The sequence below is a fragment of the Zootoca vivipara genome, chromosome 1, assembly GCF_965207765.1.
Source record: "Zootoca vivipara chromosome 1, rZooViv2.hap1.1, whole genome shotgun sequence".
Classification (NCBI taxonomy): Eukaryota; Metazoa; Chordata; class Lepidosauria; order Squamata; family Lacertidae; genus Zootoca; species Zootoca vivipara.
This window is the reverse complement of record NC_142582.1, coordinates 124,910,011-124,933,328: the sequence shown is the minus strand read 5'-3', so window position 1 is coordinate 124,933,328 and position 23,318 is coordinate 124,910,011. Positions and strand designations below refer to the sequence as shown.

General features: G+C 44.0%; 1 protein-coding gene across 3 annotated transcripts in view; it reads left to right on the top strand.

Annotated features, from left to right (window-relative positions):
• Window positions 1–23,318, top strand: part of BRF1 (BRF1 general transcription factor IIIB subunit) — a 202,972-nt gene that overhangs the window by 108,333 nt on the left and 71,321 nt on the right. For all 3 annotated transcript variants that reach the window (XM_035104684.3, XM_088673764.1, XM_088673763.1), the window contains exons 9-11: window positions 6,961–7,000; window positions 7,084–7,176; window positions 8,361–8,612. In XM_035104684.3, the coding sequence (XP_034960575.3) occupies window positions 6,961–7,000; window positions 7,084–7,176; window positions 8,361–8,612 (385 nt within the window). The remainder of the gene's footprint in view (window positions 1–6,960; window positions 7,001–7,083; window positions 7,177–8,360; window positions 8,613–23,318) is intronic.

The window sequence follows — 23,318 nt, the reverse complement described above, 5'->3', positions numbered from 1 at the left end:
TGTGTATTTCATTGGTGTCAAGCTGCTGCCTCTTCTCTTTTTGTCAGCGCAAAGCAAAGGGATCTCTCCGTCTCTCTCTCTCTCCGCTCTCTCTTTCACTGCTGCTCAGCGTCTTTCGCTGGCTGTGTGAGCCTCCGATGTCTCTGCCCCTCTATCGCTATCCTCTCTATGGTTTCTTTCCCCCCCTTTTGCTCGATGTCTCTGCCTCCCTCTCCCTCTCCCTCTCCCTCCTTTTGATCGATGTCTCTGCTTCTCTATCTCTCCTCTCTCTGGCTTCTTTCCCCCTCTCAATAACTAAGCAAGCAAGCAAACAAACAAACCACCATTTCCCCGGCTGCAGACTTGAGTGCTGGAGAAGACAGCCTCCCCTCCCCTCCCCACCAAAAAAGGGCTGGAGTACATCCCAAATTCTATATTTTAACTTGAAAAGTAAGGGGTCGTCTTATACGCCCAGTCGCCTTATACGCCAGCATATACGGTACTTTTTATTTTATCTGCATTAGCTGTGGGCTTTGGCAGGGACGGGCTAATATTTGACAGGCCCAAGTGTGCCAAGAGAAAAATGAGTCAAGTCTGCTACTGGACACACACACACCCTTTCAACAACTGCCAAAGAGGCATTCATTACATAGTCTAACACACATTCTGGAAAGCTGTTGAATGACCTGGGTGGTGGTGAGACACTTTTCATATTGATAAAATTACAAAAAAAAACTAAACTAAACTTCCCCCAATGCACTGATAGCTCAATTTCTAATAGCTCTTCACTTGATCATGATATTACTTGGTCATGACCTATTATTTATTTAGAACCATCAATGTGTAAGGTGTCTTCCTTTACATGTGAAAACAAGAAAAATCCACACCCTAAGGAATTTGAAGTCTTTTTAGAAAGAAAGAAAGAAAGAAAGAAAGAAAGAAAGAAAGAAAGAAAGAGGGAAGATGCAAGGAAAAGGGGGAGGAATGCTGCTGGCAAAGGGAAATGCCATTGGCTTCATAGAAAAAGTGGGGTTTTTGAGGAGGGGCTGTAAAGAAGAATGAAATGGCATTGTGGAGTAGGCATTCTGCAAGGGAGGATTAGTCTATTAATGACTGCTTGTCATGATGGCTATTACCTCCTGCATTGAAGCCAGTATGCTCTGGTATCGCTGAGGATTACAAGTGGGAAAGTGCTATAGGGCCTACATCCTCCTTGTGGACTTCCTGTAGGCATCTGGTTGGCCACTGTGAGAGGGCATTGCTGGACCAGATGGGCTGCTGGCCGGACTGAGCAGAGCGCTTAGAGGGGGCAGCAAGGGTGAGTGGGTGGAGCCGTTTGAGAGCAAGCCTTGCCCAGTCTTTGGGCATCAGAGGAGCAGCAAAGTTTGAAGAATGAAGGTCATGGGCAAGGGGTATAGTGGGAAGTGAGAGCCGAAAGATGGATCAAGTTCTCAGAGATTTTTAAAGGATGTGCTGGATGTGGGAGGGACCGAGAAAGGACGGAGGCATGTGATCTGAGCAACAGGTTTTGGCTGTGGAGCTTTTTGTCAGAGGCGAGAGAGGACTGAGCTGTAGCCGGGGAATGCTCAAGAGAGAAGATAGTTGAAGAAGTGAATATGTGCCAGCCCGCATCAGCGTTTTGAGTTCAGTGGCCGCCTTTGCTTGGGGAATTCTGCTGGGCACGAGCGTTCGCTCCGTTTGCAGAGCCGTCACAGTTGCTTTCAACATAATTCCTGGCAGGTTACCTGCTGTGCACAAGTTCTCCCCATCAGCTCACCACCCAGTGCAGCGACAAATTTATTCTGATTTACAAGATTAAAAACCTTTCACACGATACAGCTAAGCTTATTTTGTTGCCTGTACATTCCTTCTCTTCTGTATGCCACTCTCATTCTTCCACCCCAATTAACCAAGGCCACAGCTGGAAAGGTATTTGCTTGTTAATTGGATCCCCCCCCACCAAAAAAACCCCTTTTCAAGTTCTGCTCTCACTGGAGATGCCCAGGGTTGGGGGAGGAATACAACATTACATAGAATTCTGTGTTTCAACTGGTCCATTTTAAAATAAGCACTGCTCTTAATTATGATTAAATTGCATTGGAATTGCTCCAAAATGTTGCTTGCCAAGACATGCAGAGTGTCTCTAGAATCTGCTCCTGAGCTGATTGTCCTGAAATATCTATCACTATTTTTGCATAGAAATTATTATCACTGCGGGGGGAAACACACACACCCCACCACCTCCTCAGTGTTGTCTTTAAATCCTCTTTCTCCAAAAGGTTTTCTAAAGACATTTTCAAAAAGTTTTTATCCCCACCAGATCTTTGCTGAAACTTAACATAGCCTTCTGAAACTACAAGAACACAGCTACTAAAATGTTGAGCAGGCCAGAGCATTTTTCTTACAGGGAATGAATAAGGATGTTGCAGATTTTAGTTGAGAAAACAGTGGATTTAAGTGGGGTGGGGGTGTTAATAGAAGTTTATAAAATTACCAAATTGCATGAGGCAATTAGATTGGGAGGGATTGTTCACTTTTAGAGTACTACCGGTAGATGTTGTCTCCCAGTGAAATTGACTGCCTTAACACTGCTCAGTCCGGACAAGAGAGGTTCTTGTTTATGAGGAGAGAAGTTTCATATTCAATAGCAATCAGGCACCTTGTGCACCTTCGTGCACACACTTGAGTCAGCAGTGGGGAAATCTGCATACTCAGATTGTAGAGACAAAATTGACTATCCCATTAAATATAAAGCCCTATAAATGCCATGAATTGAATGTGGTCTTTTGAGAAATAGCCAGTTTGTGATGGCTATAAATGTAGTTGGTATCCCTCTCCCTGTGACATTTATGGCAGCCACAGACAGTAAAATGCAGGGCTAATCCATTGCAGTTTCCCTGTTGGTACATGAGAGCCATTATGTCTTTACTGTGCAAAATGAGTACTCTCTGCACTCTCTTATTTTTGATGACAATGTTTATTTTAATTATCCGATGCTTAGGAAGCACCAGACAGACCTCTTTCCTGGGCAGTTGCAACCAATCTATGACTTGTCAGAAGTTGCCTTGAACTAGGTCAGAGTATTTGTCCATCTAGCCCAGTGATGGGCAACCTTTTGAGCTTGGTGTGTCAAAATTCACCAAAAAACCGAGCATAACTCGGGTGGTGTGTCACTTTGAGGGGAAAAAACCATAATTTCGCGATGTTTTTTTTTTTTTTAAACATACTTTTTATTAATTTTACAAAATACAAAAAAACAAAAAAACGGTACATACTTAAACCCCTTTTCCACCTCCTTCCTACCCACCCACATGGGTCCTCCCCTGCCACAGAAGTATCCCATGTTTGTGAACAGTCAGAAATGGTCCATTTTATGCTTGGATTTCTGTCCTCCTCCCCCTCCCCTGACCCCAAAGCCCCCCCCTGCCACCAGGGAGCTCCAGCAAACCAGGGCAGTACGCAGGAGGACATCCATCCAACCATCTATTGTTATACCAAAAAAAGAGAAAAATAGAAATAGGAAAAAAAGGGGAAAAAGAAAGGGCGAAGAAAAAAAAGAAAAAGAAAAAAAACAATACAAAACAGAAAATTTTTTCTTGCATTCATAGTTGAAAAACCATATTTTATGGGCTTCCCCTCCCCCCCTTCCCCGGTTTTCATCCCTTTTTTATCATCTGCAACAGTTTCTTACTTTATAAAAATACACCTTTGTATCTTATACAACTTATAAATCAATTGTTAACATTTTCATCTAATATTCAAATCACTGAAAATTCAAACTCCCATTTTCTCTTCCCGTGCCTAATTTTTTTTTCTCCCTCTATAAGCCTCCATATTTTCACATTTTCCAAAATCCATTCACTTTTAAAACTATAACTATTCTCAATTTAACCTTACATCCCCGATTACCGGCTCCACCCCCCCCAATCCAGCAAATTCCAAAATCAGCAGACCAGTTATAAACCTGTTAATCCATCCTTATAATCACAACATCACTTTCCCTTCACCCCACCCCCTGTTTACAGTCTCTTGCCATCCAGGTCACCATACAGGACCCCTGAATTTCTTCTCTTCTCTGCATATTTTTTCCTTCTTCCCTGTGGGCGTTCTGGAGTTCCAATAATACCAATCGTGCCCCCCTCAAAGACAGGGCACTCCATCCAACTTTTTGTAGAGTAGAGTCATCATTTTTTTCATGGTGTGTTTCATTTTGTGTTGAATCATCACAGTCCTCATCTTCATCTTTTCCTTCCCCATCATTGTCATTCTCACATTGCTCTTTTTCAGTGTCAAAAGCTTCATCTCCTAGAAAATCATATTCCGCCATCACCTCCTGAAATTTCTGCTGTAACTCCTGTCGTCGTGTCTCCTCTTGACATAACTCTATTCTTGTTTCCCACATTAAGGTCAAAACAGACCGCTGGAACTCAGGGGAACACTTTTTTGTTGACATATTTCAGTCCTGCCAAGGTCAAAACTTATCACGTGGGGTGGAATATGATCACAGTTTATTTTCTCGACTCCATTTTAACAAGCTGGCTGCATTCTTCAAGTCTTGTTAACAATAAAGTTCGAACTCACATTTCACAAGCACTTAAGCCAAAAAAGAAATTCCACAAAGTCCAGAAATACAAAGTGAAGTAAAAATTGACTTATAAATCCTGATCAACTCACTGAATTGCCTAGGCTGCCGGCTCCCGAGGGAAAGAAAGGTTTTTCTTAGGCTTTACCTCATTGCTGCAGGGCAGTCATAAACCACAGTCTCTCTCCCCTTTTCACCCTGCATCAAAGGGGATATTCTCTTTGATGCCTTTGAGGGATCCTTTTGAATTACAAATCTTCTGTTTATGGCTTCGGGTTTCTATTTACTGTCTCTTTGTTGCCGTGGGGGGGGGTGGCTTCCTCTTTTCTCCCCTCTCTCCCAGACCAAATTGTTTTATAATCCAAATCGTGAGGTTACTTACAGTCTTTTCCAATCGTTTTATTTTCGGAAGAATCCAGCGCTCTCCGCCTTCGGCTTGAAGCTTCTCCCTGCTAGAATAACGTTGCCGCTCAAAATGGCCCCCGCGACTTCTACCCTCCTCGCTCCGGAGCTCTTATTAGAGCTAACCGAAGAGTTGGGGAGTCCGGATTGGGTCTGTGCCGAGCAAATTGCCCTCGGGACGCCCTTCCCGAGGTTCTAAGGGGCGCAGCGTTGCTCTCGCTGCCCTCCCCACTCCTAGCAGAGACGGGCCGTCTCGGAGACGAGACGAAACCCCGCCGATCGACGCTGGCGCTGAATCCGGAAGCCAATTTCGCGATGTTTATAGTTTAAATAACAAAAATGTATAATTGTAATATATAACTATTTAATAAACCAAAAACTAATTATTTAACCAAACCAAACCAAAAAACCCTTATTTATCACAAAGTGCCCAGAGTGGTTGAGCTTTTTGGGGAGAGAGCTGCTGAACAAAGTTTGGGAGGTTTTTTTGGGGTGTGTGTGCAAAAGTTGCTTTGCTTTTTGGGGGGGCTGCCCCAAAGCTGCTGCACTTTTTTGGTGGGAAAGAGAACAGAAATAAATGATGAATAATACCTTCGCTGGAACCAACACGCAGCACCGACATAGTCTGCCAAAGCGCCAAAAAAACCAGCACAGAACGGCTTTAAAAATGAATGCTGTTACACCCAATCATCGTCTGCCACAGTGCCAGAAAAAACAGCACAGAAAGGGTTAAAAAACAATATCTGGCTACCATCAACAACAACAACAACAAAAGAATTGGGTTCAACAGCAGCGTGAATGGGCCGATGGGGCGTGTGCCCGCAGTGAGGGCTCTGCGTGTCATGTCCGACACGCGTGTCATAGGTTCACCATCACTGATCTAGCCCAATGTTGTATGCTTTCACTGGCAGCAGTTCTCTAAGGTCTTAGACTGAGGACTTGCCCATCTCCTGCTACATCATCAGCTTCATTGAACATGGTAGGAACTGAACCTGGGATCTTCTGCCTGCAATGTATGTGCCTCACCATTGAGCCAATGTGTGTAGGTGGCCATATGAAGTTACCTGATTGTTACATCTGCACTGGATATGGCCCACCAAACTGTCTAGGTCCCCTTTTAACATTTGGGTATAAATGAAGTACTCATTTGTTTAATCATTGGTCATTATTACAAATAAAGCAATTGATGTATTAGAGAATCTGGATGCAAGGCATGTTCTTTGCCACTTAGAGATGGAGCCCCCTCTAATTTTTAAGAGCTGGTTCATGTGTTTCTATATCTAAAGATTATGACTTGAACCTCTTGAAAATTACGTGCAAATCATTAACGAGACAGTGAAGTGGCCAGATTCAAATCCTCACGCAGCCATGAAAATGGGTGGATGACCTTGGGCAACTAACTTTCTCTGTCTCCTAAATTGCCTTCTAGATTGATTATGAGCCCATCTTACCCTGCTGTGAATTCAGAATGTCCACCTATCCTGTCATCAAATCTGTGTACTTTATTCTGGATTTCAGCTCCCCCCCCCCCAACCGTCAAATGGCTTATTTTGAGAAACCTAGCATTCCAGCATTTATGAATGTCAGGTATACGGCAAAACTTTGTAATGCCCAGTGGGATTTTGTTGCATTTGCTTTTGGTTGCAAGCTTCAGTGCGAATAAAGTAAACCAAAGAATGTAACAAATACCTTTTGTGAGTTTTTCTTTGATTATTGGATTGAGGCATGAATCTAGTGGAGAGTTTCAGGCAAGTATTTTAAATCTAGTTTCCAGTCATTTTCTTTTGTTGTGTCCTAGATCATAGGACTCGCTTGTGCATTGCAAACCATAGATGCAATACATACCTGTTTAGCACATGCACAACTGTTGATTTTGAACATTGTCAGGCCTGCTGCAGAATATATCTTTTACAGGATATAGTTTTTGGTGCTTGTAAATCTTCCCAATGTACAGTTTGGTTCTGTTGCTCATTTGTCTTCCTCTCTCCTTTCTCCAGCTTGAGAAGGAGCTGTCTAAAAAGCTTGAAGAGTTAGAAGGTAGGGGCTAAATTTCATTCAATAGTCTTATTTATGCCACGTTGTGTTTGTGCACTGGTGACAATTATTTGTATGTACCGCAGGTGAAATATCAAGCTACCAAGATGAAATTGAGATTGAGTTAGAAAATAGCAGACCAAAAGCAAAAGGAGTTTATGCAAATTTCAGTAAAGACGGTAAGTCTGTTTAAAATCCCTTAATCAGGAGTATGTTAAATGTGAGAGTGATTTTACAGTAGTTTTGAATTTGGGTATATAAGTGCATCAATTTGGAATATAGAGAAAAATGAAGTATTTCATTTGTAAGCTAGGAATGACGCAGGAAGAATTGGATTTTCTAACAGAATTGGGGAGTGTGTGATACCTCTTTTCAGTGTTGTTATCCTTAACTAGATGAATTAGTTTTGCATTGCATTAAAAAAATTATTGGTAGAGAAATCTAATAGCTTCCAGGGAAAAGAAGAGAGCAGGTATTGGTGTTGGTATTGGTGAATGTCTTCCCAGCTGATATGTCTACTCAACTCCAGAGCTTCGTAAGTACGTAAGGGACATGAATAGCTTCATTTCCCTTCCCAACCTTTTGCGAGCTCCCAGTCACCAGAAATGCATTAAACATGGACATACAGGAAAGTAGTAAAATATATGATGGTGCCCATCTGTGTTGGACTCATTGATTTAAAAATAAAACAAAATTGAAGACTGCGGAATAATGCATCTCTATCTTTACATTACATTGTTCAGATAAATTCATTGGTTACATTGGCATCTGTATGAGGGAGCTTTTAATCAAGAGATTGTGGTCTTCCAACTCTTAAGGAGTGGGATTTCTGAAGGCTGGAAGCTGTGAAGGCAACCTCTCTTGTGCCAGCTGTGAGCAGGCTTGTCAGCCGCTGATTGGGGGAACAGATCCTCTGGTGGTCTCAGCAAAGTCTGTTGCTGGGCGGGTGCTCATAGCTGGAGCTGGACCTAGGAATGGTGGAGGGATGCTGGGCAGATGCTTCCTCTCACTTTGATGGCTTCAACAAAATTTTAGCAATGTTGCTTCGTTACTGAAATGCCACAGTTAAAACTGGAAAATATTGAATTAATTCACAATGGCATTGGTTTTGCTCACAAAGCACCACCACATCTTTAGAGGACATGTTTACAGCTCTGTTCACACCTTCAATATGCATTCACTGAGTGTGGCTCTGATGTTTGTTTTTTAACAAGTAATGTTTTTTGAGGAGTAATGAACTCATGCTAGAAAGAAAAAGTGATTGTGAGAGATTCTTAGGAGTCTAAAGAAGCCTGCTAGCAGCATTTAGGACACATCTGTTTTAACATTTTTGATGAAATTATTTGATTCTGTCTCTTTAAAGACTGCATGGAAGACAATGCCTCGAGTATATTTGGAGAAGAGGAGGGAGAAGACGAAGAACTGGAAGCAGCTGCGAATCATTTAAACAAGGACTTTTACAGTGAACTTCTGGATAAAGACAGGTCAAAGGAAAAAGAGTCTCCTCTGAGGCCCCCTGCCCTGGAATCCCTGCTTGGCCCTCTCCCTACAGCCGCCAGCCTTGGGATAACGGAATCTATAAAAGAATGCATATTGACTAAGGATCGAGACCACAGTAAGTACGACCTGAGCTAGACATAAGAACTGAGTTGCGAAGCACAAGAGGCTCTGTTTGTTCACTGTGGATTTTCGCTTTTGTACCAAATTGGAGTTTGCTACTCTGTAATGGGGATTGGTGGTGGGCTTTTGTCAGTGTTTGCTGCATCAGCCCAGTGACCGTAGGGGCTGAGAGCTTCAAAACAGAGTGAGAGAACTCATAGGTGGCACGTGGAGAAAAGCACATATAGGTGATGCTGTGCCTTAATTAGTTTTGTAATAAGGTGATCATGCCATGGGCTATCTTTTCATTGTGCAATTTTACTGCCAGTATTATGTTTTAACTTTTCTTGGAAGTATATTTGGAACTAATGGCTTACATACTGACATATGTTGTCTGTATAATGAATGTTATATAGACAACATATGCTAATATGTAAACCGTTCATTTTCCTTCCTTCCCTGTGAATTTTTAAACCTCTAGACTGAAGAGATTTACCTTGTATTTTCCTTAATATTTTTTGTGTTTTGCTTTGACTTTCATATATATCCTTTGTACTCTAAAGATTCGTGGCTATTGGTGTGAATGCTCTTGGAATGTTTGTAGGATCTCATATTGTCTTGGGATCAGTTTCTGCTCATGCAATGTGTTCTATTATGTCATTAAATTTACCCTGGTTTTAACCATCCTCTCCCAGGGATTGTCAACAAGTCATTATCCCAGCCTTCTTCAACCTTGAGCCCCTAGATGTTGTTGGCCTACAACTTCCATCATTCCTAAGCACTGGCTAAGCTGGCTGAGGCTGATGAGAATTAGAGTCCAACAACATCTGGGTCTGGGGATCCAAGGTTGACAAATTTTGCATTATACAGAGGCTCACTTATACAGAGGCTCACCCAGCCTTGTATAGTGGTGCCAAGATACTATTGGGTGATATTCAGCTAAATACAGTGGTACCTCGGTTTACAAGCACAATTGGTTCCAGAAGTCTGTATTTAACCTGAAGCATACTTAACCTGAAGCGAACTTTCCCATTGAAAGTGGATTAATCTGTTCCAGACGGGTCCGTGGAGTACTCAACCTGAAGCGTACTTAACCCGAGGTATGAGTGTAATTGGTTCCGGAAGTCCGTACTTAACCTGAAGTGTACTTAACCTGAAGCGAACTTTCCCATTGAAAGTAATGGAAAGTTGATTAATCCGTTCCAGACAGGTCCACGGAGTACTTAAACTGAAAATACTCAAACTGAGGCGTACTTAAACCGAGGTATGACTGTAGTTGCACTGGTGCAACGATTAGCACTAGTGCAATGGGATTTCCGCCCTCTTTCCCCCCATGTGTGCCCTGTGCTGCTCCAGAGGGTTGGGAGAAACCCCAGAACATATTTAAGGTGGAAGGAGAGGGGAGAAACGGTCTGTTGCACAAGAATCAAACCTTGCTTCAAAATGTCTTCTGTAGGCTTCCTGGAAGCATGTGGTTGGTCACTGTGGAAAACAGGATGCTAGACAATGTCTGTAATTTGACCAACTATATTCGTACAGTAGCAGCCTTCAGATACAGAAAGTTGTTGTTGTTGTTTAGTCGTTTAGTTGTGACCGACTCTTCGTGACCCCATGGAACAAAGCATGCCAGGCACTCCTATCTTCCACTGCCTCCTGCAGTTGGTCAGACTCATGTTGGTAGCTTCGAGAACACTGTCCAACCATCCCGTCCTCTGTCATCCCCTTCTTGTACCCTCAATCTTTCCCAACATCAGGGCTTTTCCAGGGAGTCTTCTTGCTAAATGAAGAATGGGTTGTGATTACAAAGCTGCTTCTTGGTTCAGTTTTCAGAGCCAATATCTGTTCTTTTTTGTTCCTCTGACCATCCATTCCACTGCTGTATCTTGCATCATTGCAAGCTTCTGCCAGCTTTTTACACCTGCCTTTAATCCTCACCTCCCTGACCTTCAGGAGTCTACAAAATTTAGATCTCAAGCAATGCCAAATAAATGGTAAATGGTAGTAGCAGTGTGCAATCAATTTTGTCTCATGCAGTATGTTTTCTCTAAGGAACATGGTAAGAAGGTTCAGATCATTATTGTGCTTCCATCTGTTTACTTCAACATGTGCAGTTGTTTGCTTAAAAACTGCTTGCTTTCGTTTTGCTGTTTGCTTCAAGGAAAATCATGCTTCTTTCCAGCAATGTCCCTGATCCCCACTACTCCCTTCTTCGCTCTTATTGAGGCATGGATTCCGTTTTATACTTCTTAGTACCACTTGTCAAAATTCTTTAATATGTGGCCTCTTAGGCATGTAGTTGCCCTAATGAAAGCCCCTGGAAATGTGCAAATTGCTTTTGCAGTCTGCTCTTAATGTATATTCCATGTACCGTATCATGCTGAAAAGGTCTCTCTAAGTGGGCGATGATAAATCTCGGCGAGAGCAAACCCTTCAAGTCGAACCTTCTGTGTACAGCTCATAAATCTGGCAGTCTTTATAGACTATTGTATCTGTGATTGAGCCTTCATTATGCTGTTAATGAGATGTGAAAATCTTGCTGCAGCCGGCTTGATAACGTTGGAGCTTCCCCTTCAGCCCCCCCCCCCAGATGCTCCATATACAATTTCCAGTACTGTATCTGAATTCTTTCCTATGGATTGTCTCCAATTTATATGATTTTGACCCAAACACCGGCAGAAGAAAACAATTTTGTTGCTTAAAAATCTGTTGACTGCATATAAAAACGTATGCTCTTTTGAATGGTGATAGGCTCAAGCGCCACGCAGCAAGACCTGCTTTTTGACTGATGAAGTCTTTCCTCTGAGTTAGCAGCATATGCTAATGAAAACATGCCCAGTGCTTTGGGGTTTCTAGGATTTGGTTGAGACTGATTGCAAGGGAAAATTTTGCAACCTGTGCGAACCCAAAGGTGACTTCAGATGTTCATTGAAACTGGAAGAGTAGAAGTTATGCTTCCAGTCTAATTACGGTAATTTAAAAAGCTTGTGGAGTTGGGAGTCGGTGGGTGACTTGTTCTATACGAGATCTCACTGCCCTTAGAGTGGGAAGTTCTTAACTTTTGGGTTCTTGACCTAGAACTCCTGTTTAATAGGCAGGTAACAGCTGCCTTTATCCATTTGCAACCTCCCCTAGAAGAGGTGCAGTAGCTCAGTGGTAGAGTCCCTGTTGTGCCTGCAAAAATCCCCAATCTCTCCCAGTAGGACTGAGAAAGACCTGGGGGGCTGTTGCTGATCATTGTAGGTGATACTGAGCCTGGTTAAACTTCCTTTGTTCCTACCATGAAGATTTTGCCTCCGACTTTCATCCCTTGTTAACTTCTGGATTAGATTGCTGTCATGCACCTTCTGTGTGGGCATTTTTGAAGACTGTTCAGGAACTGCACCTGGCCAGAATGTCAGGATCCTGTTTAGGTCTGTCCTAAGAGGCTATAGTGCTGCTCTTCTTATTCAGCTATGTTGCTCATCCGTTGGGATTCTGAGCATAAATCAAAGCAGTAGGACCTAGGAGACAAGGTTTCAGATCCCCACTCTGCCTTGAAGCTCACTGAGTGACTTTGGGCCAGTCATTACTCCTCAGTCTAACCTTCCTCACAGGGTTGTTGTGAGGACTTGAGCTCCTTGGAGTAATGTTGGGGTTTGTTTATTTAAAGCATTTCTATCTTGCTTTTCACCCCCCAAAATCCCAGTGCAGCTTACATACCGTGTTTCTCATATTATAAGACACGTCTTATATTTATTTTTTCCTGAAAAAAAAACACACCATGGCTTATTTTCAAGGGATGTCTTATTTTTTTAATTAAGTACCGGTATCTGTACAGACCACAGACCTGCTCCCACCGGGTCTTCGCGCGCGGCAGGCAAAGGCTGCAGCTGGGTCCCGGGGCTGCGCGCGCGGCAGGCAAAGGCTGCAGCCGGGTCCCGGGGCTGCGCGCGCGGCAAGCAAAGGCTGCAGCCGCGTCCTGGGGGTTAACGCGGCAGCAGCAACCCTTATTTGCCACAGACCTGCTCCCACCACCCGACACGGCTTATTTTCGAGGTATGCCTTATATTTTTCCACCTCAGGAAAATCCTGCCATGCCTTATTTTGTAGGGATGCCTTAAAATATGAGAAACACGGTATACCAGCAATAAGTCAATGATAGTAGTAGTAGTAGTAGTAGTAGTAGTAGTAGTAGTAATAATAATAGTAATAATAGTGTCATCTGTTGGCAAGAGGGGATAGTACCGTCTTGGAAATGACACCCAGCCTCCAGAACTGACTTTAAGGCTCGCCCCTCTGACTACGGTATTTCAGTGTGTCTTACAGGAAACTAGTAAAAAAAGCTGTTTACTTATGAGAACTTTTTCCCTTAAAAAAAAATGCCTGAAGTAGGAAATTGAATTCAGAGTGGTTTTATGACTTGGTTATATATTTGGATGTATTTTTAAGTGTTGCTCTGATGGCATTTCATGTATATTGTATTGCGTCTTATGCTTTACAAGCTATTATGAAAGTGTTTTTGGGGCGTGGAATAGAAATTTGAGTTAATAATTAATCATAATTATAAACATGATGCAATTATTTATCCATGCCATTTTTTCCCCAAACGGCTGGATTTGTGCTTCAGGACCTAGTAGGTTCCCATGTGATGAACATCAGCAGTGTACTTTTCTGAAGGACGCAGCTGTGTTTTTTGTTTTGGCGGGGATCTTCTAGTGAGTATCATGATTGATGATGTCACTCATTAACTTGGCAGGGTTGCATCCACTTTTGGCAGACTTGGGCATGTTTGAACGTGGTGTTGCTGTGTCAACAAAAGTTGTTTTATACCAAGCATTCTCTCCTTATAGGCCTTTATGTGGAACAAATTCACATACTGGCTACCGACCGATGACATGAGGCAACTGCATTGCTTCCTTCTGTTCTTCTTGGGGCAAAGTTTCAGGTGCAGAGCCTGCCATCTAGCATACAAAGGAACGTTGTCCTCTCCTCCTCTCTTGACTTCTTTCTCTCTCTCTCTCTCTCTCTCTCTCTCTCTCTCTCTCTCTCTCTCTCTCTCTGTGTGTGTGTGTGTGTGTGTGTGTGTATTGATGACCGCCGTCCTCTTTCTCCCTTCTGTATGCACCAGCCTCTGAAAATCATATTTCATTTTGATGGGGTGCTCTATCATCATACAGGAGAGGTGCCTTCAGGGTCATGATCAAGGAGATGGAGGTAGAAAGAACTTGAACCCATAAGTGGTGAGGGGGCGAGGGGGAAAGGCCACCGGCTCCCTGGATGGATTGCATCCTTTGTCCACATCTGAGCTCATTGCAGTCAATTATTTGGATGAGTAGTCACTGGGAGCTAGTAAAAAGAATTGCTCCTTTGCCCATTTCTCTCTCTGTTTCATTTAACCTAGAAACTTCTTATTATAATAACCGGCGATCATATTGATCTTGCTTATTACAGAAGCATTATAGAAGATGACAACTTAGCGATCAAATGGAGTTTTCATTGGATTCAAGTGAAAATGAAACCCATTAGAGAACTGTTATTTAAGCAGTTATCATTGCGTTGACTGAAATGTCAAACTAGTAGCCCTCCAAGACTGTATCCAACACAGAGAAGACTCATCACCAAACTTTCAGTTGTGGATGAAGATTTATTAATCTGTGCTAAAGAGCCACAGACCTTGCCCTTGGCAAGGGGTGATACAAGGAAACACAGGATTCTGCTGGGGTTAACTGCTTTGAAGACAGAATGACAAATGATCAATAAATATACAGTGATGAGGTACCTTGGGTATGTTTTACTGGGTTTACATTTTGCCCTAGATGACCTCTCTTTATAACTTTGACCTCATTGGATCCACCAGGAAGAGGATGCAAAAGTCTGCTAGTGGGGCCTCCATCTTATTATTAGTTGTATTGATAATGCCATCATATTCTTAATGCTTTTTTAAAACAACTCTGCCAGGGAGTGTTTGGGAGGACTGCTCCCCCTGAAGCCCACTTCCACCTGGGGCTTGGGGCGGGTCCCCCACTCCACCACAGCTTTTGAGGCTCCTGGGAGGCCTGGAACATCACTGCTGCTGTGAGTACTGAAAGGACTGCTCCCCCTGAAGCCCACTTCCACCTTGGGCCCGGGGGCGGGACCCATACTCTACCACAGCTTTAAGGCTCCTAGGAGGCCTGAAACAGTGCCGCTGCTGCTTTTCTTGTAATTCTGATGTGTTTGTAACTTTTATTGTTTTTGGTTTTTGTTTATCGTTTAGTCTGTTAGTTTGTTTTCTGTATTGGTTTTAAATTCGATTTTAAGGGGAGGGGTTAATTTTAGTTTGTAATTTTCTGTCTTTGTTTGTATTGTTTTATTGCATTAGTTTGTTTTCTGTATTGGTTTTAAATTTGATTTTAAGGGGAGGGGTCAATTTTAGTTTGTAATTTTCTGTCTTTGTATTGTTTTACTGTATTTTTTGATTTACATAGGTTTTAGGGAGGGATTTTTAGTCGGGTGTGGGAATCTGTTAAATTTTAGTGTATTTGTAATTTTTATTGTTTTTGGTTTTATTGTTTTATTGTGTTTTTTGTGTTTTTCTTTTGTTCTGTTCTTTGCTGTTTTTACAGAGGTTTTATTTTGTTTTTAAGGGGAGGGGTCAGGGCTGCCCGGGAGGGGGTCCCAGCAAGCAAAATGGCTGGGGCAGATTCCACAGGGGGTGATGCACTGGGACAACCGATCTCAGTGGTCACGGGTAGGAGGAGGAGTTACGCTAAGACCAGACCATGTCATTACCGAGGAGGCAGACTTAGTCGTTGTCTGAGGACTATCCCTGCCTCCGGGTCTGGTCCTGACCGGACGGATATTGGAATCAGCAAGGGATACCCACATGACCTGAAGGTGCTGCTGTGCAATGCCAGGTCGATGATGAATAAGACCACTGCCATTCACGACCTGATTGTGGATGGAGGATTTGACCTGGCATGTGTGACAGAGACCTGGTTGGATGAAGCCGATGGGCCCGTTCTTGGCGCTGCTTGTCCACCAGGTTTCTCTTATGCACAACAACCCAGGCCATCTGGGTGGGGAGGGGGGGGTTGCAGTGATTTTTAGGAAGTCATTAGTTTGCACCAGGCGTCCTATTGGTAAGACGGAGTTTTCTGAGTGCATGTTCTGGAAGTTGGGCAATAGGGGCAGTACAGGATTCCTTTTGGTGTACCGACCTCCCCGCTGCACCAAGGATTCCCTGCCCGAGCTGCTTCAGGTCGTGTCGGATGTGCTCCTGGAGACACCTAGCTTGGTTGTCTTAGGGGATTTTAACATCCATGCCGACACGACCTTACAAGGAGCCGCTCGGGACTTCGTGGAAAGCATGGCCACCATGGGGCTGTCCCTGAATAAGTCTGGCCCAACTCATAGCCGCGGACATGCCTTGGACTTGGTGTTCACCTCTATGGATGTTGGTGATCTGACATTAAGTAAAAGCGAAACAAAAGAAGTGCCATGGTCAGATCACTTTCTGGTGCAACTGGACTTCTCCGCAACCCTTCCCCTCTGCAGGGAGGTGGGACCGATTCGGATGGTCCGCCCCCGCTACTTAATGGATCCAATTGGCTTCCAGAGAGTGGTAGGGGATGTTTTATCCCATGTCGATGGCCTTTCAGCTGATTCCCTGGTGGCCCGCTGGAATGCGGAGTTAACCAGCGCTATTGACTGTCTGGCTCCGAAGCGCCCTCTCAGATTGCATGGAGCCCGGACAGCCCTGTGGTTTTCCCCGGCGCTGAGGGCGATGAAACAGTCGTTGAGACGGCTAGAGCGCCGGTGGCGGAAAACTCATTTTGAATCAGACCGGACACGGGCTAGAGCTCAACTTCGAGCCTACCAAGTGGCAATGGCGACAGCGAAGAGGACCTTCTTCACCGTCTCCATCGCATCTGCAGAAAACAGCAGCAGGAGACTCTTCCAGGTGGTTCGCAATTTAGCGGAACCACCTGCTCCATCCGGGCCCAGTACGGGCCACATGATCTCCTGCAATGATTTTGCAAAGTTTTTTGCAGATAAAGTCGCTCAGATTCGGGAAGAGGTAGACTCCACCGTGGGAGCAGGGCCGGGGCGGGGGAGTGCTAGAGTCCTGTCTAGTCAAGTTTTGTGGGATCAATTTCAATCTGTTACCTCCGAGGATGTGGACAGGCTGCTTCGACGAGTGAAACCAACCACCTGTCTCCTTGATCCTTGCCCATCCTGGCTTATAAAAGCTAGCCAGGAAGGGCTGGGCGATGGGCTTCGCGGGTTGGTAAATGCTTCTCTCCATGAAGGAGCCTTCCCAGACCCGCTGAAAGAGGCGGTTATTAAACCGCTTCTTAAAAAACCATCTTTAGATCCGGCCAATATGGCCAACTATCGCCCAGTCTCAAATCTTCCATTCTTGGGCAAGGTGATTGAGCGAGTGGTTGCTGAACAACTTCAGGCACGCCTGGAAGAAGCGGACCATTTGGATCCCTTCCAGTCAGGATTCAGGCCTCATCATGGGACTGAAACTGCCTTGGTCGCACTGGTCGATGATCTCCGGCGGGCTAGGGACAAAGGTAAGAGCTGTTTCCTTGTTCTGCTGGATCTCTCAGCGGCTTTTGACACCATCGACCATAACATCCTTCTGGATCGTCTAGAGGGTTTGGGAGCTGGGGGCACTGTCATGCAGTGGTTCCGCTCCTTCCTCCTGGGCCGTGTTCAGAAAGTGGTGGTGGGGGATGAGTGTTCAGACCCCTGGGCTCTCACTTGTGGGGTGCCTCAGGGTTCTGTCCTCTCCCCCATGCTTTTTAACATCTATATGCAGCCGCTGGGAGAGATCATCAGGGGGTTTGGGCTGGGTGTCCATCAGTATGCTGATGATACCCAGCTCTACCTCTCTTTTAAATCAGAACCAGTGAAGGCGGTGAAGGTCCTGTGTGAGTGCTTGGAGGCGGTTGGAGGATGGATGGCGGCTAACAGATTGAGATTGAATCCTGACAAGACAGAAGTACTGTTTGTGGGGGACAGGAGGTGGGCGGGTGTGGAGGACTCCCTGGTCCTGAATGGGGTAACTGTGCCCCTGAAAGACCAGGTGCGCAGCCTGGGAGTCATCTTAGACTCACAGCTGTCCATGGAGGCACAGGTCAACTCTGTGTCCAAGACAGCTGTTTATCAGCTCCATCTGGTACGCAGGCTGAGTCCCTACCTGCCTACTGACTGTCTCTCCAGAGTGGTGCATGCTCTAGTTATCTCTCGCTTGGACTACTGCAATGCGCTCTACGTGGGGCTACCTTTGAAGGTGACCCGGAAACTACAACTAATCCAGAATGCGGCAGCTAGACTGGTGACTGGGAGCGGCTGCCGAGACCACATAACACCGGTCCTGAAAGACCTACATTGGCTCCCAGTACGTTTCCGAGCACAATTCAAAGTGTTGGTGTTGACCTTTAAAGCCCTAAACGGCCTCGGTCCGGTATACCTGAAGGAGCGTCTCCACCCCCATCGTTCTGCCCGGACACTGAGGTCCAGCTCCGAGGGCCTTCTGGCGGTTCCCTCACTACGAGAAGCCAAGTTACAGGGAACCAGGCAGAGGGCCTTCTCGGTAGTGGCACCCACCCTGTGGAATGCCCTCCCACTAGAGGTCAAAGAGAACAACAATTACCAGACCTTTAGAAGGCATCTCAAGGCAGCCCTGTTTAGGGAAGCTTTTAATGTTTGATGGATTTCTGTATTTTAATGTTTGATGGATCTCTGTATTTTAGAATTTCTGTTTTGTTGGAAGCCGCCCAGAGTGGCTGGGGGAACCCGGCCAGATGGGCGGGGTATAAATAATAAATTATTATTATTATTATTATAACAACACCCTAAGCCATAAAGGGAGAAGACAAATTATGGGTCACGAGAGATCTAATGTAAGGTCTTGGAAAACCAGTCTTTTGTGCGTTGAATTTTGTCCCCTGATCCCACAAGCCTGCCATCTTCAACCATGTAATCTGCTTTTGGCCGTTTGGATGTTGGCAATGAATATAAAGAAACAAATAATAAATAGCAGGTTATTTGCCCTATTTGTATTTGTCTCTCAAGCCCAACTGCTTGATAGAGAGATGTTAGACAAAATGAGGGTCTTTTCCTGCCGGAGCACTTGTTTCATGCTTAAATTTGTCCTATTAGAACGAAGGGGATGTAAATATGCTTAACCTTGGTTGCACCTTGCCTTCATGAATTTCACAGGTGATGAAAGATTTGGTCCTAGGGGACTTTATTGTGGGAACTCCTGTTGTGCAAAGGTGCTACGGTATGATGAGTCAAAATGGCAAGCAGGTGATACATGGCAGGTTACTTTTCCTGTTAGTGTCTTGGTGTTTTGAGGAGTGAATTTTGTGGGGGTTTGCACCATGAAGATATTTTAAACAGATGTTTTATCATTTTAGCATGTTCTTCTACTCATGCTGCAATCCTTGTAGCTTTGTTGGATGTTTGTAGTTGGCAATTTTTATTTTTTAGTTACAACAATGTGCAATTTCAAAGGGGGGAACAGCATCAGGGAAGGACTCCCCTCTGCCAGATCACTCCCCCATATTTTTTTACCCCGACCTGCTGAAACCTATGGGTTACCCGAATTGTTTCTCTTGCAAAAGTGAAAGCAACTTGGGATGACTGATTTGGGGGCTGGAAAATGTTAAAAGCCCATTTTCTTTGCAGAAGCCTCTCCCACCAAACTTACACTTCAGTGGTTTAATATTTGTAAAACTAAAGGCTGTAAGAAGACTCACAAAATCATGTGTATATTTCTGTCCTAAGACTTCTATAGTTTAAGAACAGTCTAAAACCTGATGAATTCAGCTAAAATTCAGATGAATTGCAAGTTAAAGCTGAAATTGCTTATAACAGAATACACAACAGTCTCAATAGAGCGTGTCTAACAGTTCCCCATGCTACAGAATAACTGCATATTGGCTCAATAATCATAATGCTTACCAGAATGAGAAGTGTGTTTGTGTGTGGATAAATTTACTGCCGGTAGTGAAATCTTTAGGTAGTCCTTCAAACGGAAGAGGTCAAATCAATGACCTCAGAAAGTTATTTATTTGCTTCTACTGTAATGTATAATGTGCTTAAGTAATCAGTTGCCCACCTACTTAACCCGTCTGAGATGCAATGATGGGTAACTGATGTAAAGAAGGGAATAACCCCTGAAAAACAAACAAAGGCTGTGAATACATAGAGATCCCATTAAGGAGCAGAAATAAGGAACAGCCGCCTCGAGATGTGTTGGGTGGGTCTTATGGCGTGGTCATGGGGCATATCCTTAAGGGCACAAAATAGGCTTTGAAAGAGAAAATATCAGTACAGGGATTGGTAAAATAAGAAGCATGTCCTAGTGCACTTTATTCTTTTGTATAAATGCTACAGGCCATTCTTATCACAGAAGGGAGAGAGGGTAAAAGGAAGTTGATATACAAGATCAGTTACAAGGGAACAATGTATAGGGTGTGATATGTATACCTTGAATTTATGATCCAAGGGGGAAAAGGCTGCCAATGCTCAGGAAGCACTGTGATGCACAAACTCACAAGCATCCCTGGGGAGCTTTCTTGCCTCTTCTGTCAGTAGGGGGTAATGGGGAATCCGTTTGCATTCCCCCACCCCATAGAAGAGGACGGGTGAGTGACGACAGAAGACCATTTATCAAGGGGTAGTTTACCACAATATGTGTATAAGTATTTGGGATATAAATCTTGGGAAAGATTGAGGGCACAAGGAGAAGGGGACGACAGAGGACGAGATGGTTGGACAGTGTTCTCGAAGCTACCAACATGAGTCTGACCAACCTGCGGGAGACGGTGCAAGATAGGAGTGCCTGGCGTGCTATGGTCCATGGGGTCACGAAGAGTCGGACACGACTAAACAACAACAACAACAAATTTTGTAAGCTGGTTGTCTTTGACATCCTGCCAAGTGGAAAGGATTTTTTTTTAAAAAAAATCTCCGCTACTGCTATTTCCCTTGATCTCTAGTCAGGTGTACCCCTTGATAACTGGGTTGCCATATTTAGCCCTCTGGCTGAAAAAGGTCTCCCACCCCAAAGGTTTTTATACCACTGAAGAGTCTTGGATGACATAAGAGAGTTTGGCTAAGGGGTGGTTTGGTAAAATGTGGGAGGATTCCGTTATATATTGATAATTAGTAGTCTCATTGATTATACTAGTGAAGGTTTTTTCTTCTCCAAGGAATGATATTCTTGCACTTAATTTCTAAGTCACAGTGGAAGAGGCTAACACTCCTTATGCCACAGCTAAGGTTTTACTGAGATTTTATGCAAAGTAGGGCAAAAAAGCCTTGCAATCTGTATTTTGCTTTGCTAAATGTTGTGCAGTAAATCTTTAGAGGGCAATTGGGTTTTCCATGTAATTTCAAACGTAAGACATTTGTTAGCTTTTATAGCAGCAATATTTTTAATTCCTCCCATGTTGCACCGTTGCCTTAAACTCCATTAGTTGCTCTGGTTAACTGTATAGATACCTGAAGGCAACCCTGTTGACATCTGAAGGCAGCCCTCTTTGGGGAAGCTTGTAATGTTTGCTTTTATTTTATTTTTTGCATTTTTGTTCTTAGCTGCCCAGAGTGGATGAGGCAACCCAGTCAAATGGGTGGGGTATAAAAAATAAAATTAGTAGTAGTATTGTTATTTTTAGCTCTCCCAGTGTTCAGTTTTGACTTCATACATTTGCCCATGTCTATACTTCTCTCTCTCTCTCTCTCTTACCCCCCCCCCCCCACCGTATCTATGGGTGAAAAGGTATTGGTGGTTGACATACTGGTCCAAGTAAATAAGATATAATTAGGCAATTAATTAGGTCAACTTACTCTTAAGGACAGAAATTGACAGCCTTACAGTGAGCCTCTCCATATCAATTTAAAAAAATGACATGAAGCTCCCCCGAGCATTATTATGGGCTTACCCAAATGAATCCAAATAAGTTAAGTCTCAACATATAAACTGCAGCCTAGTGCTTTAAGGTGAGTACATATTTTCCCCTGCTATTAGATCGTTCAGTTTTGTGCATACAGAATGCAGGTACTACTCACCAAAAGCACTTCAGGTATGGGGAAAATGCAGCCTATCTTGAAACAGTCCATACACAAATCAAGATTGCTCCCCTCCCCCCAATACACATGCACAGTGACTATTAAAATGCCTGGGAAGAGAAGAAATATAGGCAACGACTGTTTGAGACATGTCCAATATGTGTGCAACTGCGCACACACGCATTGTGCCAAACATGGAAGTGCCCCAAAAACCTAACAAAAGGGGGGGCATGAGGCAGGGTGGCCTTATGTGGGCCCTGCTGACCTGTATGTGGGTCTGCAATGAAACCCCTGCACAAATTGGTCACTATGTCAATCCCCGCTCCCTTCATTCCTCCTCCAGCTACCCTTCTATGGCACCATCTTGGGTTGCTGGAGCCAGAGAGCAAAATGAGATTTGGAATTGACATGCCCTAAGCTCAAGAGTTCCCCGCTCAGGTTGACTGGAATTGGGTAGTCGATATTATGCCTATAGCCCAAAGTATCAGGAAAGTACCAAAAGGAAAGGGTCTTTCTAACACAAGAAGAGTTGGATCAGACCAGAGGCTAATCTAGTCCACCACCTTGTTCTCACGGTGGTCAATCAGATGCCCATGGGAAGACCGCAACCCGCGAGCACAACATCTCTCTCTCTGTCCATGTGCAGTTCCCAGAAACTGGTATTCAGGGCATACTGTCTCCAGCAATAGAGGTAGAACATAGTCATTATGACTAGTAGCCTTATCCTCCATGAATTAATCTAATTTGTCTGTGTGCAGGACCTCTCAGTATGGGGTGGAGCCTCACCCCACTGCTCTATTCCATCAGTTTTTGTGCTCTTAATGCTGCTAGGCTGCATCAACATTTGATTTCATTGAGAGGGGTGCAGATGGAAGGAACTGTTAACATGTTTTTATCAGGTGCTTCTTGGGACAACACAAGTTATGTAACCGGTTAGTTTGGGCAAGGTAAGCGAAATCTGGAAATTCAACATGCCACCCCCATTACCTGGTTGTTGTTGTTTTTTTGCTGTTTTAGCCCAAGCCATAATTGAAATGCAGAAAGCTAGCACTTCACTGGCACCAAATTGCTAATTTCTCATGCTAGTTAGTTTATTCTCTCTGCAGCTGTCCCTGCTGCTTCTCTCTACCCCCCCTTCTTTCCAACACATTAAAGTTGCTTGTCTATTTCGGTCTCATGCTCGCCTCATAAAGCAGAATGTACTCTTGAAACGATTCTCCTTAAATGACTAGCCTCGATCATCCAGAACCTACCTACAGTATTGGCATTTTTAAATGAGACCTCTTCTTTAAAAAACCCACCCAAAAACCAAAATCAAACATAAAGAGAAACCTTACAAGGGAAGGCATTTGGGTAAATGTGGCTCAATTAGCATAGCTGTTATGAGATAAATTGTGCATTAAAATACAGATGTAGTTTTCTGTTGTATTTTGGAGTCTGCGGCTGTTGACCTAGCTAGGCTGTTGCCGCAGACTTATGGCATGTGCACCCCAGAGTTTTTCTCTTCCTCTTTGTCAAACGTAGCTCTTGCGGAGTTCAGGATGGAAAAAAAGGAGTTCAGGGGAGGAGGAAGCCACAAACAACCTGAAAGCTTCCAGGTTAAGCTTGCTTGCTAGCCTGAGCAGCGAGGATTTCTAGCTGATCTGGAGGCCTTTATAGTAATCGGGAA